Below are 16,480 nucleotides of genomic sequence, written 5' to 3' on the forward strand. Positions count from 1 at the left end.
AAACAGTACAAACAATACAAAGTGGGGGACAGTGGGCAGTGCAATATTCATCTCATATATGTGTAAGCAAAAAGATAGAAGACCATGTTCAAACTGTATAGATTGTAGAGCATATGTTCTAAAGCAAATGGTATCTTGCAGTAGACAAATACATAAAACGTAAAAGTAAACAACAAATGGCATGTTTAGCATGTTTAGTTGTGAGTCATACTTGTGGCCAGTCATAGATGTTCAACACCCATACGATTGCCAACAATTGAAGACTTGAAGCCAAGGCAGATCTGGGGTTCAACCCACGATCATGTGAATAGCAAGGGAGGCAACGCTTGACAGGCATTCTTTCGAATACATCAGCGTGAATGAGTGAGTGAAGTTTTACGTCTCTTTCGACAATATTCCATAAATATCACCCGGGAGCTTCACACATTGTACACATGTGGTTAAACGAACCCAGGTCTTTGAGTGAAAGCAGTTTAACCACTTGGCTACCCCAGGGCCTGAACAGTTCACAGGTAGTTGCACGACAACATTAGGCTTCACAAAGTGACATAACACGCTTTGCTAAGGATCACAAACTTTACTTAAACGTAGATTTATGATTTGAAATTGTATCCATTTAAAACTGGATAAATAATGATATGGTAACACATCTTTAGGAAAACAGCCACTTTAAGCTAACCATATGCACTTGTTACATGAGTAACCATAGAATTGTTTTCATGGCACCAACCAACAATTTTGCAAATCATGGCACGGGTCATTGACAAGTACACAACACCTGGCAATAGCAGGTAGGGGATCCACAAGATGCAGTGACATACTGAAAACATGGATCCATGCTTACAATAGGCTTAGATATTTAAACCAAATTTGACCCCACATCATAGTTTCTGTTGAATCAGTGATGTGGCAAAAGTATACATTGTTTGCTTTCAGTGACTGCATGGTTGTGAAACTGGCAAGAGTGACACATGAAACATTATTTGAAAATATATATATCCATGTAATACATAACAAAAGAAAACATGTTTGTTTCATAATTTATTGATATTGCTATTTTTTGTTGTATAACATCCTCATAAATCTGCTGTTTTGGTCATTATGATCTGACAACAGTAAGATGTATGGGATATTTTCATAACACATCACAATAAAAGAATCAAGTAATCTCGAGATATATTATTGACCATAACTACAAGAACATCAATATTTTCATCAGTAGAACAAGCACTAGTAAGCTAGCTGTAACATGAATGAAACATTGGTTTTCTCAAAATACTTGTAGTGACTGATTATTCCTCACACACTCACTTTTCGGTGAGTTATTTACAGGCATGTGCTGTTTTGCGAGCTCGCAACACATATAATCAGGTATTTCATAATGATCTAATGGGATATTACTATAGTTAATGTCACCTTATAACATGAGACGACTATCGGCTGTTTGTCTGTTCTCAGATTGGTACAACATCCTTGGTGCGGGTGGATGTAAGAGTTGTGAATACACAATGCTATTTAGAAAGTGGTCAAATGAAACATGCTATTTCTGGGATTACACTTCCTCAGTAAACTACAGATTCTATTACTTTATCAGGTTAAAACTATCCAGGATTTGAACCCACAGTCTTAGAGTCAGGCACCTGGGTTAAATCCCTGATTCTGTGCACTGGCGATTAGATTGCACACTCTGAGAGTGTGAGTTTGAATCGTGGACGGGATTCCACCTACAAAATGTACTAGAATCTGTACTTTCCTGAAAAAGTGTAATCCCAAAAAAACATAAGAAACAGATGTAAGAGTTGTCTTCCCTTGCATCAGTTAATGGATGCCAGTCATAGACTCAGTAGCAGCAACAATCACTGGCTATTCATGCTTTTATTTCCCAGGTGTGAATAACTGGTAATTGTAATTTTGTGTATCCTTCGGGCTTCAACACCGATTCTGATGCATCAGGTACAATATGTACATTTGCATTTGTTTCATCACTCGTCCTCTGGTGAAACCAATCACCAATAGTTTGGTCATGTCTTTCAGTGTTGAAGACACAGCATGAAATCAGACGTCCTCATAACCCTATTGTTGACATCTAAAGATGTCATGGTCTTTCAGATCAAATTTCAACAGCAGGAAACATTGGGTAACTCAGGACCCACTTAATTTCAACACTGAGTTTCAAGATAGTATAAACAGTATTTCACTAGGCTTTTGAGATAGTAGCTAGTCCTGATTCAACCAGACATGTTGCTTACTATGTTTACTTTTGCTTTCCATTCCAAATGGTTTCAGAACTGTGTGAGAATTAAAGCCCTTTAACACGACTATCCCAAAAATGGATTTTCTCTTGCCCTCAGCACTAATTAGTTGTCTTGGGTTAACAGACCAGCATGAACTTCATAGCCTGACATGACCATAACACAGTGTCAACATATTCCCAGTGTATTCAGGCTATATATGATGGCGATACTTCCTCCGTTTGATTCTCTTCTCCCGTAGTGTTTCATCATCATCCACAACAGGAGGCCGTATTTCCGGGGCACGTTCCTTCGCCAGGATGATCTGATCTCGCAACTCAAAGTAGCGCAACAGCTCCTCCTTCTCCTGAAGCTCCTTCAGCTGCTGCTTGATCTCCTCCTCTCGCTGCTGCTTCATGTACTGCTTCATCTGAGCCTCCACCAACTCAACCCGCTCCTTCTCCCACTGCTCAAACATCTCCTTCTGGGCTGCCATGTCGACAGCTTCGTATGTGGGGAGTTCTGACACTGCTAGAGATTCGACCACTGGCAGCATACTGTCCTCTGTTGTCTGGTTATTCATTCGCAACTTGTTGGCAATCTCCTGAATAAACAGAACAAAAACTGTTTCAACTATCACAATTAGAACACTTTTAATACTTCTTTGATTTGTGAATGTGCTCTGAGTATTCGGGGTCCAATAGGTCCTCAGTTGCCCATGTGTGAGTGAGTGAGTGAGTGAGTGAGTGAGGTTTTACACCATTGTAGCAATATTCCAGTGATATAGGGCAGGCAACGAAATTGGCTTTGCACATTGGAACTATGTGGGGATTAGAACTCAGGCCTTAAACTTCATGAGCAAACACTTTAACCACTGGGCTTCCACACCACCCCAAAAAGGTAAGAAGACCCAGTTCATATGCACATATATTTCACATACATGTATATAACAAATTGCACAGATATACTGAACAAAGAAAGAAACTTCACATGAGTTACTCTATGTCCCAAACATACCCATATAGTACAAAGTGTGTTGCTTGTGGATAAATCAGGTTTATGGACCTACCAAGCGAATATACATACATATCAGTACACATGAACACAAATGTACAAAGTACACACATGTGTAAATGTACACCTATACAAAGTACACACATGTGTAAATGTACACCTATACAAAGTACACACATGTGTAAATTTACACTTGAACTAATTCTGCACATGTAAATTTACATCAGTACTAATAACATACGTAAGACATTACATTTATGTCCATAGGCAACATGAGTCATCAGAATATGACAAATTCCCCCAGCCTTCACATATTTGAAAGAACAAATCATCTGACAGTTACTTAAACTCTAACTTGATGTTTTTTAGACAAGTCCAAATTGTTTACATGGAAATCGTGGAACATATAAATGCCAAAAATCCGCAAATAGCAAAAGGCACCACTATGGGATATGTGTCATATATCTGCGAAGTTCTGTTGAAAAATACTGATTGTCAACTTGTGCTCCAGAAATGAAGCCCACCTCTGCCTTTTGAGAGTCCATGGAAACCAAGAAAAATAAAAATGACAAAAATCTGTAAATAGCAAAAGGAAACCACTTTGGGTTCTGTTTTATATATCTACCGGTACCAATTTTGTAAAAAATATTGAAAGTTTTTTAGTTACGCTCTGGAAACAAAATGATTATGGACCGGACAGACGAGGCGACTATATTCCCCTGCATTACATGCCGGGTGGGGTGTGGGGGGGTATAAAATGTGCATATGAACAGGGTGTAAAAGGTTTATAATGTGTGACCATTGGGTACCATTGAATAAAGATTGCAATTTGCAACTATGATGTTGTTTTGCTAGAAAGCAAAATCCATTGCATCTTTGAAACTTTAAAACAATATATTAGCTGCCCTGGGGTGTAATCAACAGCTGGTGATATCACAGGGTTACTGAAGGGGTAATTTCATTACATCTCACACACAGAACCCTCCAACGTCTGTCCATTTCTCATTTTCTGAATTACTTTTGTACATGAATGTTTGTTACCAATATCCTCTATCATTTATATCAAGGATGTTTGTGCAAACTGTGAGATGTCATCTATTTGTTTTCATCATGTGGCCATACCATTTAATCTCTTTATTCCTTTTCCTGTTGACAGATGCAGGACCTGTGTGATACTTTCTGGGGTTTACCAGATATCAACAAGGAAATTGTAAAAAAAATTTTTTGCAAGGAACATGAAAATAAACATTTACAAAGTTCCACTGTAATTATTTTTACTGTGAATTTCAAAGAACAGCAATTAAACTAATTTTAATATGACCTTGATTCACAACATCCTTCCCTGTTTTCATAACTGTGTTTTCATGAAATATAAAAGTATCACTGTAAATATTTAATCAGCTGGCATAGTGTCAGCTTCTATATTTGTCCCGTGAGTTTTCATCAGCCTAATATAGTTTCATAAGCTGGAGGCTAAAACATTATCATAAACAATGTTGTCAGTCGGTATCACACAACGCTTATGGTGACATAGGACATCTAAACATAGAATGATCTATGGTTCAGCCATCAACCACAGTAAAGAACATTTGGTTACTCGGGTCTGCCAGTCAGCAAACTGCCACCATTGAAACATAGGAAAACTTAGGCTCTCCTTCAATAGTTAAACTTGCTGTGTCTACAATTTCATCCAGAATTGACTACTGCATCCTGAGTCGCATACATTGCTTGCAGCAAGTTCAAAAGTTAAATCCTTAGGAAAGTTAGGGACGGTTCACAATTTATGGCTAGGGGATAATGATGATGATTTTTATGGAGAAGCATGTACAATGTGAATGACCCCCCCTAAAATTTATGTACAAATAAGTGACCCCCTGCATGTCATGTACAAAATCAATTATCCCCCCTCCCCTTCCCATAATTTCTAAGCATAATTTTACACATATTTTTATGTACAAAATTGATGACCCCTAGCTCCCCAAAACAAAATGGGTGACCCCCTTAAAATCATCATCGCACAAAAAAACACAAATCACCCCCACCCCCCAAGCCATAAATCATGAATGCTCCCTTAATATGATAATTATGAATTGTATCAACTGACATTTCGCTGAATGTTTGTTGTATAATGCTTTACTCAGCATTATTCCAACTGTACGAGATTGGTCCTCAGTCTGGACCTAACCTTATCCTGAAAACTGGATTACAATGACATGTATCAGCCAATTTATTGAGCCTCACCACCCAATCACATTAATTGCCTTGTACGACAAGCAGAGGTTGCTGAAGAATAATTAAAGCTGGATCCTCAAGATGGGATAATTTATTGACAACCATAAACGTCATGTCCACAACTCTTGAACAAGGGGCCTCTTCCTCTCTATCTCTCTTATCTAAAGCAACCCGTGAAGATCCGGGTCTTCAGCAACCCATGGTTGTCATCATATCCTACTTGCGCAAATCGATGCTCCTGCTGTTGATCACTGGATTGACTGGTCCAGACTTGATTATTTACAGACTGCCGCCATATAGCCAGAATATTGCTGTGCGTGGCGCCAACAAAATAACCACCCATCCAACCAACCAACCAACCAGCCAGCCAGCCAACCAACCAACCAACCAACCAACCAACCAACAACCCAACCAACTAAACATCCCAACCAACCAACCAACCACCCAAACAACCAATCAACCAACTCTTCCTCCCTAGCATGACTTGGTGTTAAAGATTTCATTGGTACTGACACATTATCTCACCTCAAACCCTTTGGTCACCTCATCCTTGCCATCAGGAGTAAGTCTCAGTTTAAACACTTCGTCATCGATCGTCCGAAGACCAAAATCCTTCTCCTCCAAGTCTGGGTCACGTGTTTCTGCATTCTTGATGCTCTCATCAAATATCTTCAACTGAAAGTCAGAATAATGATCCATGAGACAATATCATTCAAAGCCGTCATGGTCATGAATAGCAATAGCAGTAATATCGGAACACAAGAAGTGTAAGATCCTGGGTAATGACTCTCAAACATATTTCACAGTCAATATGAACCCACATCTGCAAGGCTATGAGAAAACCGAAATTGTACCAGGCAGTGGGTATTCCCATGGTTGTCTGCATCTAGTGACCAGGATCGAGACAAATGTTTCTTCTGTTTTATCATGTTCTATTGTACAACTTACCATCAGCAAAGGCGTCACTAACTTATGGTAAAAATTCCCATTACTATCTTCTTCCAGTTTGAAAAGGGTAGACATATGGCTGTAAATTTTAACTCACATGATAATATCACTTCTTTTCTATTGAAGAACTTGCAATTAATAGACTCTTCAATAAGTTGTAATCAGTATTATGCTCTAGTGACGGTGACACTTGTTCTATTGAACTATTAGCAATCAGTAAATGTGTCTGCAAGTTTTACAGGTATTCACATGAAGAGCATTCTCTTATGACATAACTATTTTTAGGTGTGAACTCACAGCTTCTTCATGGATAGCATCCTTCCTGCTGGAGTTGGCAACTTCCTCCAGCAGACGCAGGCCCTTGTCAAACTTCTGGTACAGTCCCAGGCCCATCACCTTCAGGGAGATGCTGAGCAGGTCATTGTTCTGAACCGAGCCACCCAACATGTACAGGGTCTTCCCTAGTAGAAAGCGTTCATCCTTGATGTCAAAGTGGTCATCATAGTAAGGATATCGGATGACCTTGACCTTCACCCAGTCCTCCTCCTCCTGTTAACAGAAGATGCTCGTTATCCATATCTAGTTTTCTTATAGATATGCCTGTCCATCCATCCATCCCTCTGTCTGTGCATAAATATGGGCTAATGCCATTTTTTTCTGCTAGCACAATGAGATATGGCTGACTTAATGGTTACAGACACTATTTCGACCAGTTTCAGGTTAGTGAAGTGCATCTTTAATGATACACTCCATGTGAGCAAGCATTCCGTCTGCAAGTGTGCACCCTGAGTGTACATATCCAGCTACGTTTGAACAGTTATCAGCAGATGAAAACTCTAATCAAAGAACATGGATTCATCACTTTCTGATTCGACAAACTCCAAAATTTCAAGTCTTTCAATTTCTAGGGGTTTAGAGGATTATTATGACTGACTTACTGCAACAAGGTCACACTATCAATAAACAGTATCATGGGACCCTCTATTATCGTGGTAGTTAATGTTGTTGCCATCGGGATTATGAACGGCTACTGACATTTAGCATTTTATATATATTTTTAGTTGACTGATGTTTAACCTTCATTTCTGTCACAAATAATGTGACACATAGCCGCAACTCGTTTAATACCATTGCGGCAATTCCGATTGTCTTTTTTCACACAGAAATTGAAGCAACTCTCTGTTATCGCGGTATTGCTATTTTCTTACTATGGCACGCGGTACAAGCAGATAACACTGTGAAACGTTTACTAAGACAAGTAACGAATCTAAATAGTTTGATCATTAAAAAATATTTAAGGAATTTCATTCACATTAATAATATCATCATGTTTTTAACCCAAACATCTGAAACTTCTATTCATTTGGATACAAGGTAACAATAACGTTACAAGATATTGTTTTTCCGCCTTAAAATGTACCATACAAGTTGCTGCTGTGTGTAGAGTGAAGTTGCATAATACGTCACTTCCTGTTATATTTTTAGCACGGAAAATATGCAAATGACCTTATAGTTGTCACAGGATTACTCTTGACAAAGTAAGTTTTGATTCATGCTAGATGTAATGGCAGTAGGGGTCATACTAGTTTCAAAATGTTCTAGAACTTACTGAAAAGATGAATGCTTTACTATTTCTACGATTAGACATGACATTCCAAATGAAATAAATGACTTTTTCAAGAGCGATGAATATATTTACGTAATTTGCATATGTAAACAGCCGATGCGGGGCGTGGTCTTTCTGCTTTCCTGATGTTTTCGCGTGCCGCGATAACAGACAGCCCGCGATAATAGAGAGTCACTACCATGCCACTATGTAAGCAGAGAGAAGCTCTCAAGGAAATATGTCTAGGAATATGCAGGTTGTGAAATTGAAACCCCTCCTTATGTCCCTCATTCTCCTGACTGAGGATGCACTCACATTCACCTCTTGACTAAATGATTCCGGTATGGTAGAGTTTGTCAGTAATAATGAAGGAATGGCTGCACTAGGTTTGGTTTGGTTTGGTTGTTGTTTAACACTCAGCACTCAGCAATATTCCAGCTATATGAGCCCTGTCTATTAAAGTAAGGACCAGATAATCCAGTGATCAACAGCATGTGCATCATCCTACGCATTTGGGATACGATGACATGTGTCAACCAAGCAGTGGTTCTGTCTGGGGTTTCCATAAAACTGCATTTCTATATTTGACAACACCTCAATGTCATTGTGAAAACGTAATCTTTTTCAAGGAGAAATAAAATTGACAGAGGTATTTAGAAAATTGATTTTAAAATTTGCCAGACACGATGACCGACAGATTCAAAACAACCGGACATTCTTACTTTGTATCGGTCAAGTCCAATATATATAACGGAAACACTGCCAAGTCAGCAAGCCTGACCACCCAATCCCGTTAGTCGTCTCTTACAGCAATACGGGTTGCTGAAGATCAATTGTAACAAGTATTTCCGCGGGTGGCTGCATTAGACCCTTCTGAGGGACCAAGATAAAAACTTCTATACACCCAGGACAACATTTGTGCAAAGATCAAACCTAAAATATCAAAAAACATGGTACATATCTGTTAAGCCCTACGTCCAACCACACGGAAAGTATCATATTTCTTTAATATTTGAATAAAACTTACCAATAATAACAAACAATTAAAGAGTGAGTGAGTGAGTATGGTTTTACACTGCTTTTAGCAATATTGCAGCAATATCATGGCGGGGAACACCAGAAATGGGCAAACAATTAAAGATAGCAGGTGGGGTGGTAGTAAGGCCTATTAATTCATATGATCATATATTTTTGACTTTTGAAAAATGCTTACACACGAAATGACGTGAATTAGGGATTGCAGATATTCTAGACATTACACTCTGTCAAACTGATTGAGTTATCTCCCTTAGACCATGACCCACCTCAGGATTCTCAGGCGTTGGTTGAAGAGCTAGGTTGGTTATGTTGGAATTGAGCAGGTGTTTGAGGGCTGCCAACAGGGACAGTCTGAAGGTGATGGGGTGGCTGAAGTCCTCTTGTAGCATCATCTCATATGACACCTTCGCTGCATCTGATCACATAACACTGACAGTTTTCATTTCATGCTAATTTCAGGGTTTATTGAGTGATTCAGTATGCATCATCTTACTGGCAATATCTCACAATAACTAGAATATATTCTACACTTGACTGAAAGACTCTTTCTTATAAAACATCAGTAATAGCCAAGCAGACATTTTATGTTAAACATGTCAATGATAACAATATCTCAATATGATCCATATCATTTCCAATGCAAATGAAAATAAACATCTACCCTACGACTTTGATGCTTCGACTGATTTGTAAGGCTGATGCTCTGTGAGGGACGTACCTGCATAATTGTCTCCCTTGATGAAGTGGTCCATGAGGATGTTTGTGGCAAAGCTGTCAGGGAAAATACCATAATCCCTCTAGAATAAAACAAAACTTGTTTATTTTCATCATTGAAAAGGTAAAATAACTTGAATGAACAAATTTCTAGAATTCCATCTAATGCTGTATGCTTTCTTCAAAATGCTTGCGTCGTCATATGAGCGAAATATTCTCAAGCACGACCATAAACCCAATTTCACCTCACCTCAAAATGCTTGAAGAGGATATAAGCATTGATAACACTGCTGCAAGAAATCGTTGACTGAGTGTTGATTAGTCATCCATATCATTACTAAACACCATGCAGACTGTAGTTACAAAACAACAAATAATGTTTACTGTTTCTCATTCATCACTCACTAGCTTGATACTGAATAAAATGTGGTTGAAATATATTGTGTATGGTACGTATGCTATTTAATAATTTAATTTAATGTACCCGGTATTTTTTTTAAAATCGTATATTTTTACTGCTATCGTAGTAGCATATTTTGTGTTGTATTTTAGTAACGAATACGATTAAATCGTATGGGTTGGCATCTCTGCTACAGAACCAATACACGACCAACCAGTGATTGGTAAGCATCCCACGCCATCAGGGAATGATGCCACACAGTGAACCAAGTCAGTGACAACCTGATCCACCTGTTAGTGTTACAACATGCACTGGTTACTGGGGACTAGCTTGAACCCAACCATAGAGTCAGAAGTGATCCCCTTTGAAAAGTATTCAGTTATATGTGTCCGATTCAGGTGGAGTGAAGTCCAGGTTGAGTGAGTGAGTTTAGTTTTACGCCGCTCTCAGCAATATCACAGCGGGTGACACCAGAAATGGGCTTCACACATTGTGCCCATGTGGGGAATCGAACCCTGGGTCCTCAGCATGATGAACAAATGCTTTAACCACTAGGTTACCCCAAAGCCCAGAGTGATACAGCTCATAGACTTTTATCCACAATCCTCAGCAACATGCGGACGTGTCAAGGATCATACTTGGGATTGAGACTGACAACCTGGCATTACTAAGGGAGGACACTCTGCAGTACAGTACAAGGCTGGGAAGCACTAGACTGACCATGACTCTGTGGTAGAGATGATCATGATGTATCACATTTCAAGCATATATCATGTCGTTTAATTACCCTGTTTCTCATCATGTCCAGGAGTCTATCTGTCAATCCGAGGTCGATATATGCACGGACAATGGCATGAACTATTGAGTCTCTCACAGGTACAGCATCCTCACTATTTCGAAATCTGCAGCAAAAAAAATCCATAAATTTTTAATCATAAGAACTTCAAGTCAATATAATCAAGATTAATTTACAGTTAACTACGGTAAAAATGAACTCAGAGGAGAGGGACCACTAATTTTAGTCCATTATAACAAGGGGGGACTACTGAGGGGAACTACTATTGCGATAGCGATAGTCTATTGCAACATACTATTGCAATACTATCGCAATAGTTTTTATTCTCCTTGAATTGCCTCATTTGAAGTCATTTCCCAAATGAATGTATAGTTTATATGAAATAAAAGCAAGCTGAAGTAGTCTCAATCTCTTTTAATAACTGACAAGAAACTTGAAACCCAGATCAAGTTTGTTTAAGAGGTAACAAAGGCGGATAACTCTAAATCAAAGTGAACTAATCTGATACTTTCTGTATTTAGAGCTGTGCATTTATCAACGGAAGTCAATTACTAAACTATCGATAGTTCACACATACTATCGATGCATCGATAGTTTTTCATTTCTACCATCGATTAATTGCTATCGCAGACTCAACAATTGCGATCCATCGATAGTTTGATACATTGTTACAGCCCTAGTTATAACCATAGAACAGTTCGTTATATGCATTTCCCTTGAGTTATGATAAACAGCAAGTTGTCCATGCTTGTCAATACAAAAGAAACAGTTCATTATATTCATCAGTTCATTATATGCATGTTCATTGTAAACATAGCTTACTGTACTTGATTTAAAGACTATAGTCATTGTACATATTGTCACTCTCACATACAGACTGACTGAGTTTGGTTTTACGCCGCTTTTAGCAATATTCAAGCAACATCACGGCGGGGGACACCAGAAATGGGCTTCACACATTGTGCCCATGTGGGGATTCGAACCCGGGTCTTTGGCGTGACGAGCCAACGCTTTAACCACTAGGCTACCCCACCGCCCCTACTCTCACATACAGCTTCATGACCAGATATATTACTGAGATAACAATATGGTCTATAAAAAAATTAATTCATTAAATGTGGACTACACCAATCAGCTGTTGCTGGCCCTCAGTTTAATTCTCATCAGTACTGTATAGTACCAAGCATGCCAACCAGTAACCATCCAAACCCTATGTTTCATCCAGTTGTCAAGGTGAAGGATACAGGTGATAGCTTACCTGCATATAAGGTCCTCCATGTAGTCTGCATCTGAGACGTCCATCTCATGCATTTTGTTGACCAGCTGTACACAAATAACACAAGTCATAGCAACTTTGAAAATAACCAAGTCTAGACCAAACAATCCAATGATTGATTTATTATCAGGGTATGATGTAACACAATCAACCAAGTCACTATATCCATGTAGTGTCTAGTCAGTTTACAGGTTTTGTGAATGAGAACTTTCATCAGGAATTTTTTCAATGTTTGTAATTTATGTAAACATAAATTTGTAACAAATGAAAACATGACAGATGGATGGTGCCATAACAACAATCTACCCCAAGCTAAAACTATGGGGTTTTCCTGTAACTCTTGTTTCTTAAAGCTTGTTTCGTCTGTTCAGGCAATACAATTTTGACTATAGTCCGTTTGGCTCAAAAGCGGACCGATGAATTGCAATCTAACTCGAAAACTAATAAACAGAAAATACTCAATGAAACACTGATCATAATCAAAACGTCAGACCAACTCTGTGAGTTTTTTGCAGAATTTATGTCCTAAAAATAAAAAAGTTGTTTAACAAACTATCATCAAAATATTGACACAGTTCACTATTTGTTACGAGGGAGGAGTGCAGAGAAAGGGACAACCAGGTGTTCGAGAAAGGATGGAGACGGCACAGCACAGGTTAATGAATCAATCACTTTGTCGGTACTTGTGCACGTGCTCCTCTAACACCTGGCTGTCCCTTTCTCTGCACTCCTCCCTTGTAACAAATAGTGAACTGTGTCAATATTTGAATGATAGTTTGTTAAACAACTTTTTTGGTGGAGTCCGGAAAATTTTCAAATATAAGAAAGCTGTTGGGTATTAGGAAATGATAAACGTGTACTATTTATGTTTATGTGGCAATTTTGTACAATGATAAAATTTGCAATTCATCGGTCTGTTTCTGACTCAAACGGACTGTAGTCAGAATGCGAAACATCCAACTTACAATATCAACATCAATCACACTGGCTCTTTTCTGTTTCTCAAACCTGTCACGCAATTGGACAGCAAATTCATCTGCAATAGAAACATACAATGTACTGACTGACTGACTGAGTTTGGTTTTACGCCGCTTTTAGCAATATTCCAGCAACATCACGGCGGGGAACACCAGAAATGGGCTTCACACATTGTACCCATGTGGGGATTCGAACCCGGGTCTTCGGCGTGACGAGCCAACGCTTTAACCATTAGGCTACCCCACCGCCCAAAACATACAATGTAGAACATTAGGAAGAACCAAGTTCAAGCAAGACATTATAGCATCGCATTAAACATAGCAAACAGTGGTTAAATGGGTAAATATTGGTTTGTGATACTGTGATTATTAAGGTAATTGTTACAATACAATAACATTTACCAGCTCACAAAGTAAGTTTATCATTACCATGATTACAATGAGGAAATATCTGCTTTTAATGAATATGCTGAAGTATTACAACCATGCTAAGTACACAGGTAATAGTAAACATGATAAAAGCACCAGTCCCTGAACCCCAGTTGTCATGGTAGCATTTGATTTCATCCACTGTATCATGAGTGAGTTTAGTTTTACTCCACACTCAGCAATATTCCAGCTATATGGTGGCGGTCTGTAAATAATCGAGTCTGGACCAGACAATCCAGTGATCAACAGCATGAGCATCAATCTGCACAATTGGGAACCGATGACATGTGTCAACCAAGCCAGCGAGCCTGACCACCCGATCCCGTTATTCGCCTCTTACGACAAGCATGGGTTACTGAAGATTCATTCTAACACGGACCTTCACAGGTCACTGTATCATGACAACATTACATTCAAGTGTGACTTGGTGTCTGTCTTACAACTGTAAGAGTGAGTGAGTGAGTTTACTTTTATGCCACACTCAGCAATATTCCAGCTATATGGTGGCAGTCTGTAATCAAGGGCGGACCAAACAATCCAGTGATCAACAGCATGAGCATCAATCTACACAGATGGGATACGATGACATGTGCCAATCAAGTCACCGAGCCTGACCCCCAATTATGACAAGCATGAGTTACTGAAGATCAATTCTAGTCCGGATCTGCATGGATCCACAACTGTAAGAGTTCATGTTGAGAGAGAGAGAGCTTTAGGAAGTAAATTTCACTATTTCAGATGTTATTGATGACATTGCTATGTGATATGGTACCCAAAACAAGACTTACTTAATGAAACATTTGAAAGAATAGGAGACTGTAATCTTTTTGCCAGGCATCTTGACAACTGTATGCTTCTGATAGTAGGTGTCTGCGTGCTGAAACATACATGGGAACATGGTGAATGATAGTGCCGTTGTACTGGGTTCCAAAGTTTGAAGCAATGATAGGCACCACAATTAAATTGTGCTCACTTATTGTTGACATTTATATTATATGATAAAGAAGTTGTTTTCCACAAATCCAGACCTGGGCTCCCTGCAGCACATTTGGGACTTTATCGGGAAACAGATACAAGCATGGGTACCACCTGTACAAAATCTGCATACGTTGGAAATAGCTTTGAGGTGCCCCTGAGGTGAACAAGTATCTGGAGCACTGATACCCTCACAACCACAGATATATGGATTGTAGTTTTGTACAGTGAGTTTTAGTTTTACGCCTAATTATGGCGGCAGTCTGTCGATAATTGAGTCTGGACCAGTGATCAACAGCATGAGCATCGATCAGAAAGATTTCCTCCCGTAACCCCAATTTTATTATCATTCTATGCCTAAGATTTATTGCAAGAATAGATGGTTTCTATTGAAAGCCTATCCTAACCCTAACCCAAAACCTAAGGTAATGCTGAATCTAAATCCCAAACCTAAACCCTAACCTCTTGAAATAATCATAATAAATAGAATACTTTCAAGCGGGGTTACGGGCGGAACTCTTACCCATCGATCTACGATATTGGGATACAATGACATGTGTCAACCTAGTAAGCGAGCCTGACCACCCGATCCCCTTATAGTCGCATTTACGACAAGCATGAGAAGATCCATTCTAACCTGGATCTTCACAGGTCGGATTGTAAGGCATCCTGCAGTGATGTTAGACCGGCCAGCAATAGCAATTTCAAATGTTCGTGGCATTTGGTGGGTGCTGTTTTCATCGGAAAGGAGTACATAACCCTAATGATTGTAAATGGGATCGGAAAAGGATCGAGGGGTTGAAAGATACCCAACCCTCACGCATATTACAGACAGGGTCGAAATGACAGGCGTGATGAATTGCAACCGATGCGCTGTTGCCATTAACGGCGAAACAACTTAGAATATAGACTGTATCCCAAACGACGACCTTGGTCCAGTTGACAGCCACAGCACCGGCGATACAAACCATCAGATTTGCTTGCCAATAACAACTCACAAAAGACGATAGAGCATATGTCTTACAGAGAAATATATGTAGTGTAATATACAGTGTTGACGTGTAAAATATAACCATACTGCACCTGAAAATGATATTCCTCGACTAAAAACTTTGATGCTTCGTGAGACCCATGCCCTACACATGGAAGTCGCCATTTTGAATACCAAGGGAGCTAATTCGAAACTTATCTCCCTTGTGCCGTGCAACCCAAGAGAGTGGGCGTGTCGCTTTCGTTATAAGATGTATCCATGAGGCAGTGTTAACGGGATCAGCATATATTTTTAGCGTGAGTGAGTGAGTTTAGTTTTACGCCGCCAATGCAAAACATTTGCAATATTTGTAATATTTCAAAGGGACTAATAAAACCCAAGCATCTCACCTGAGAATCTAATCTTGTAATTTCAGCTGTAAACATCGATTGTTTCTTAAAGCTACGGCTACATCTTTACAAACCTAAAATGAAAGCTGGCAATATTGACAGGGCATGTTATTCATTGTTGCTAGATAATTTCAGATTCTATACATTATTCCCCTACATATGCTTAGTAAAGAGCCGTCACAACAAATGGGACCCTTATTCTCGAAACGTTCGTAGCCCTAAGAATTCTTTACTTTGATCGTAGCCAATGTGTTTAGAATGGGCTTAAGAAGTTCGTAGGGCTATGAACGTTTCGAGAATAGCTAGCCTGGCGCTTATAACCAAATATCTGACAGACATTACGCCCGAAACTAGGCATCGGTTCGAGTCGGTTTTAAACCCAACTCACTCACCGACCGACCATCTACATCCATTAAACGGACAAACCAAGATATAATTGAAATACTTTTCAACTCGGCACTAAA

The 16,480-nt window shown here is 39.2% G+C and overlaps 1 protein-coding gene across 1 annotated transcript; it reads right to left on the minus strand.

Annotated features, from left to right (window-relative positions):
* Window positions 1-1,028: 1,028 nt before the first annotated feature.
* On the minus strand, window positions 1,029-15,304 carry LOC124260626 (28S ribosomal protein S27, mitochondrial-like). Its single transcript, XM_046694946.1, is given in 11 exon segments — window positions 1,029-2,835; window positions 6,003-6,152; window positions 6,723-6,974; window positions 9,336-9,484; window positions 9,788-9,866; window positions 10,971-11,085; window positions 12,238-12,302; window positions 13,221-13,291; window positions 14,450-14,491; window positions 14,494-14,538; window positions 15,274-15,304. Coding segments are annotated over 11 exon segments (1,389 nt in total). The 3' UTR covers window positions 1,029-2,445.
* Between the last annotated feature and the right edge of the window lie 1,176 nt (window positions 15,305-16,480).

This window comes from Haliotis rubra, unplaced genomic scaffold (genome assembly GCF_003918875.1).
Source record: "Haliotis rubra isolate DU_JTF1 unplaced genomic scaffold, ASM391887v1 Scf770, whole genome shotgun sequence".
NCBI classification, from domain to species: Eukaryota; Metazoa; Mollusca; class Gastropoda; order Lepetellida; family Haliotidae; genus Haliotis; species Haliotis rubra.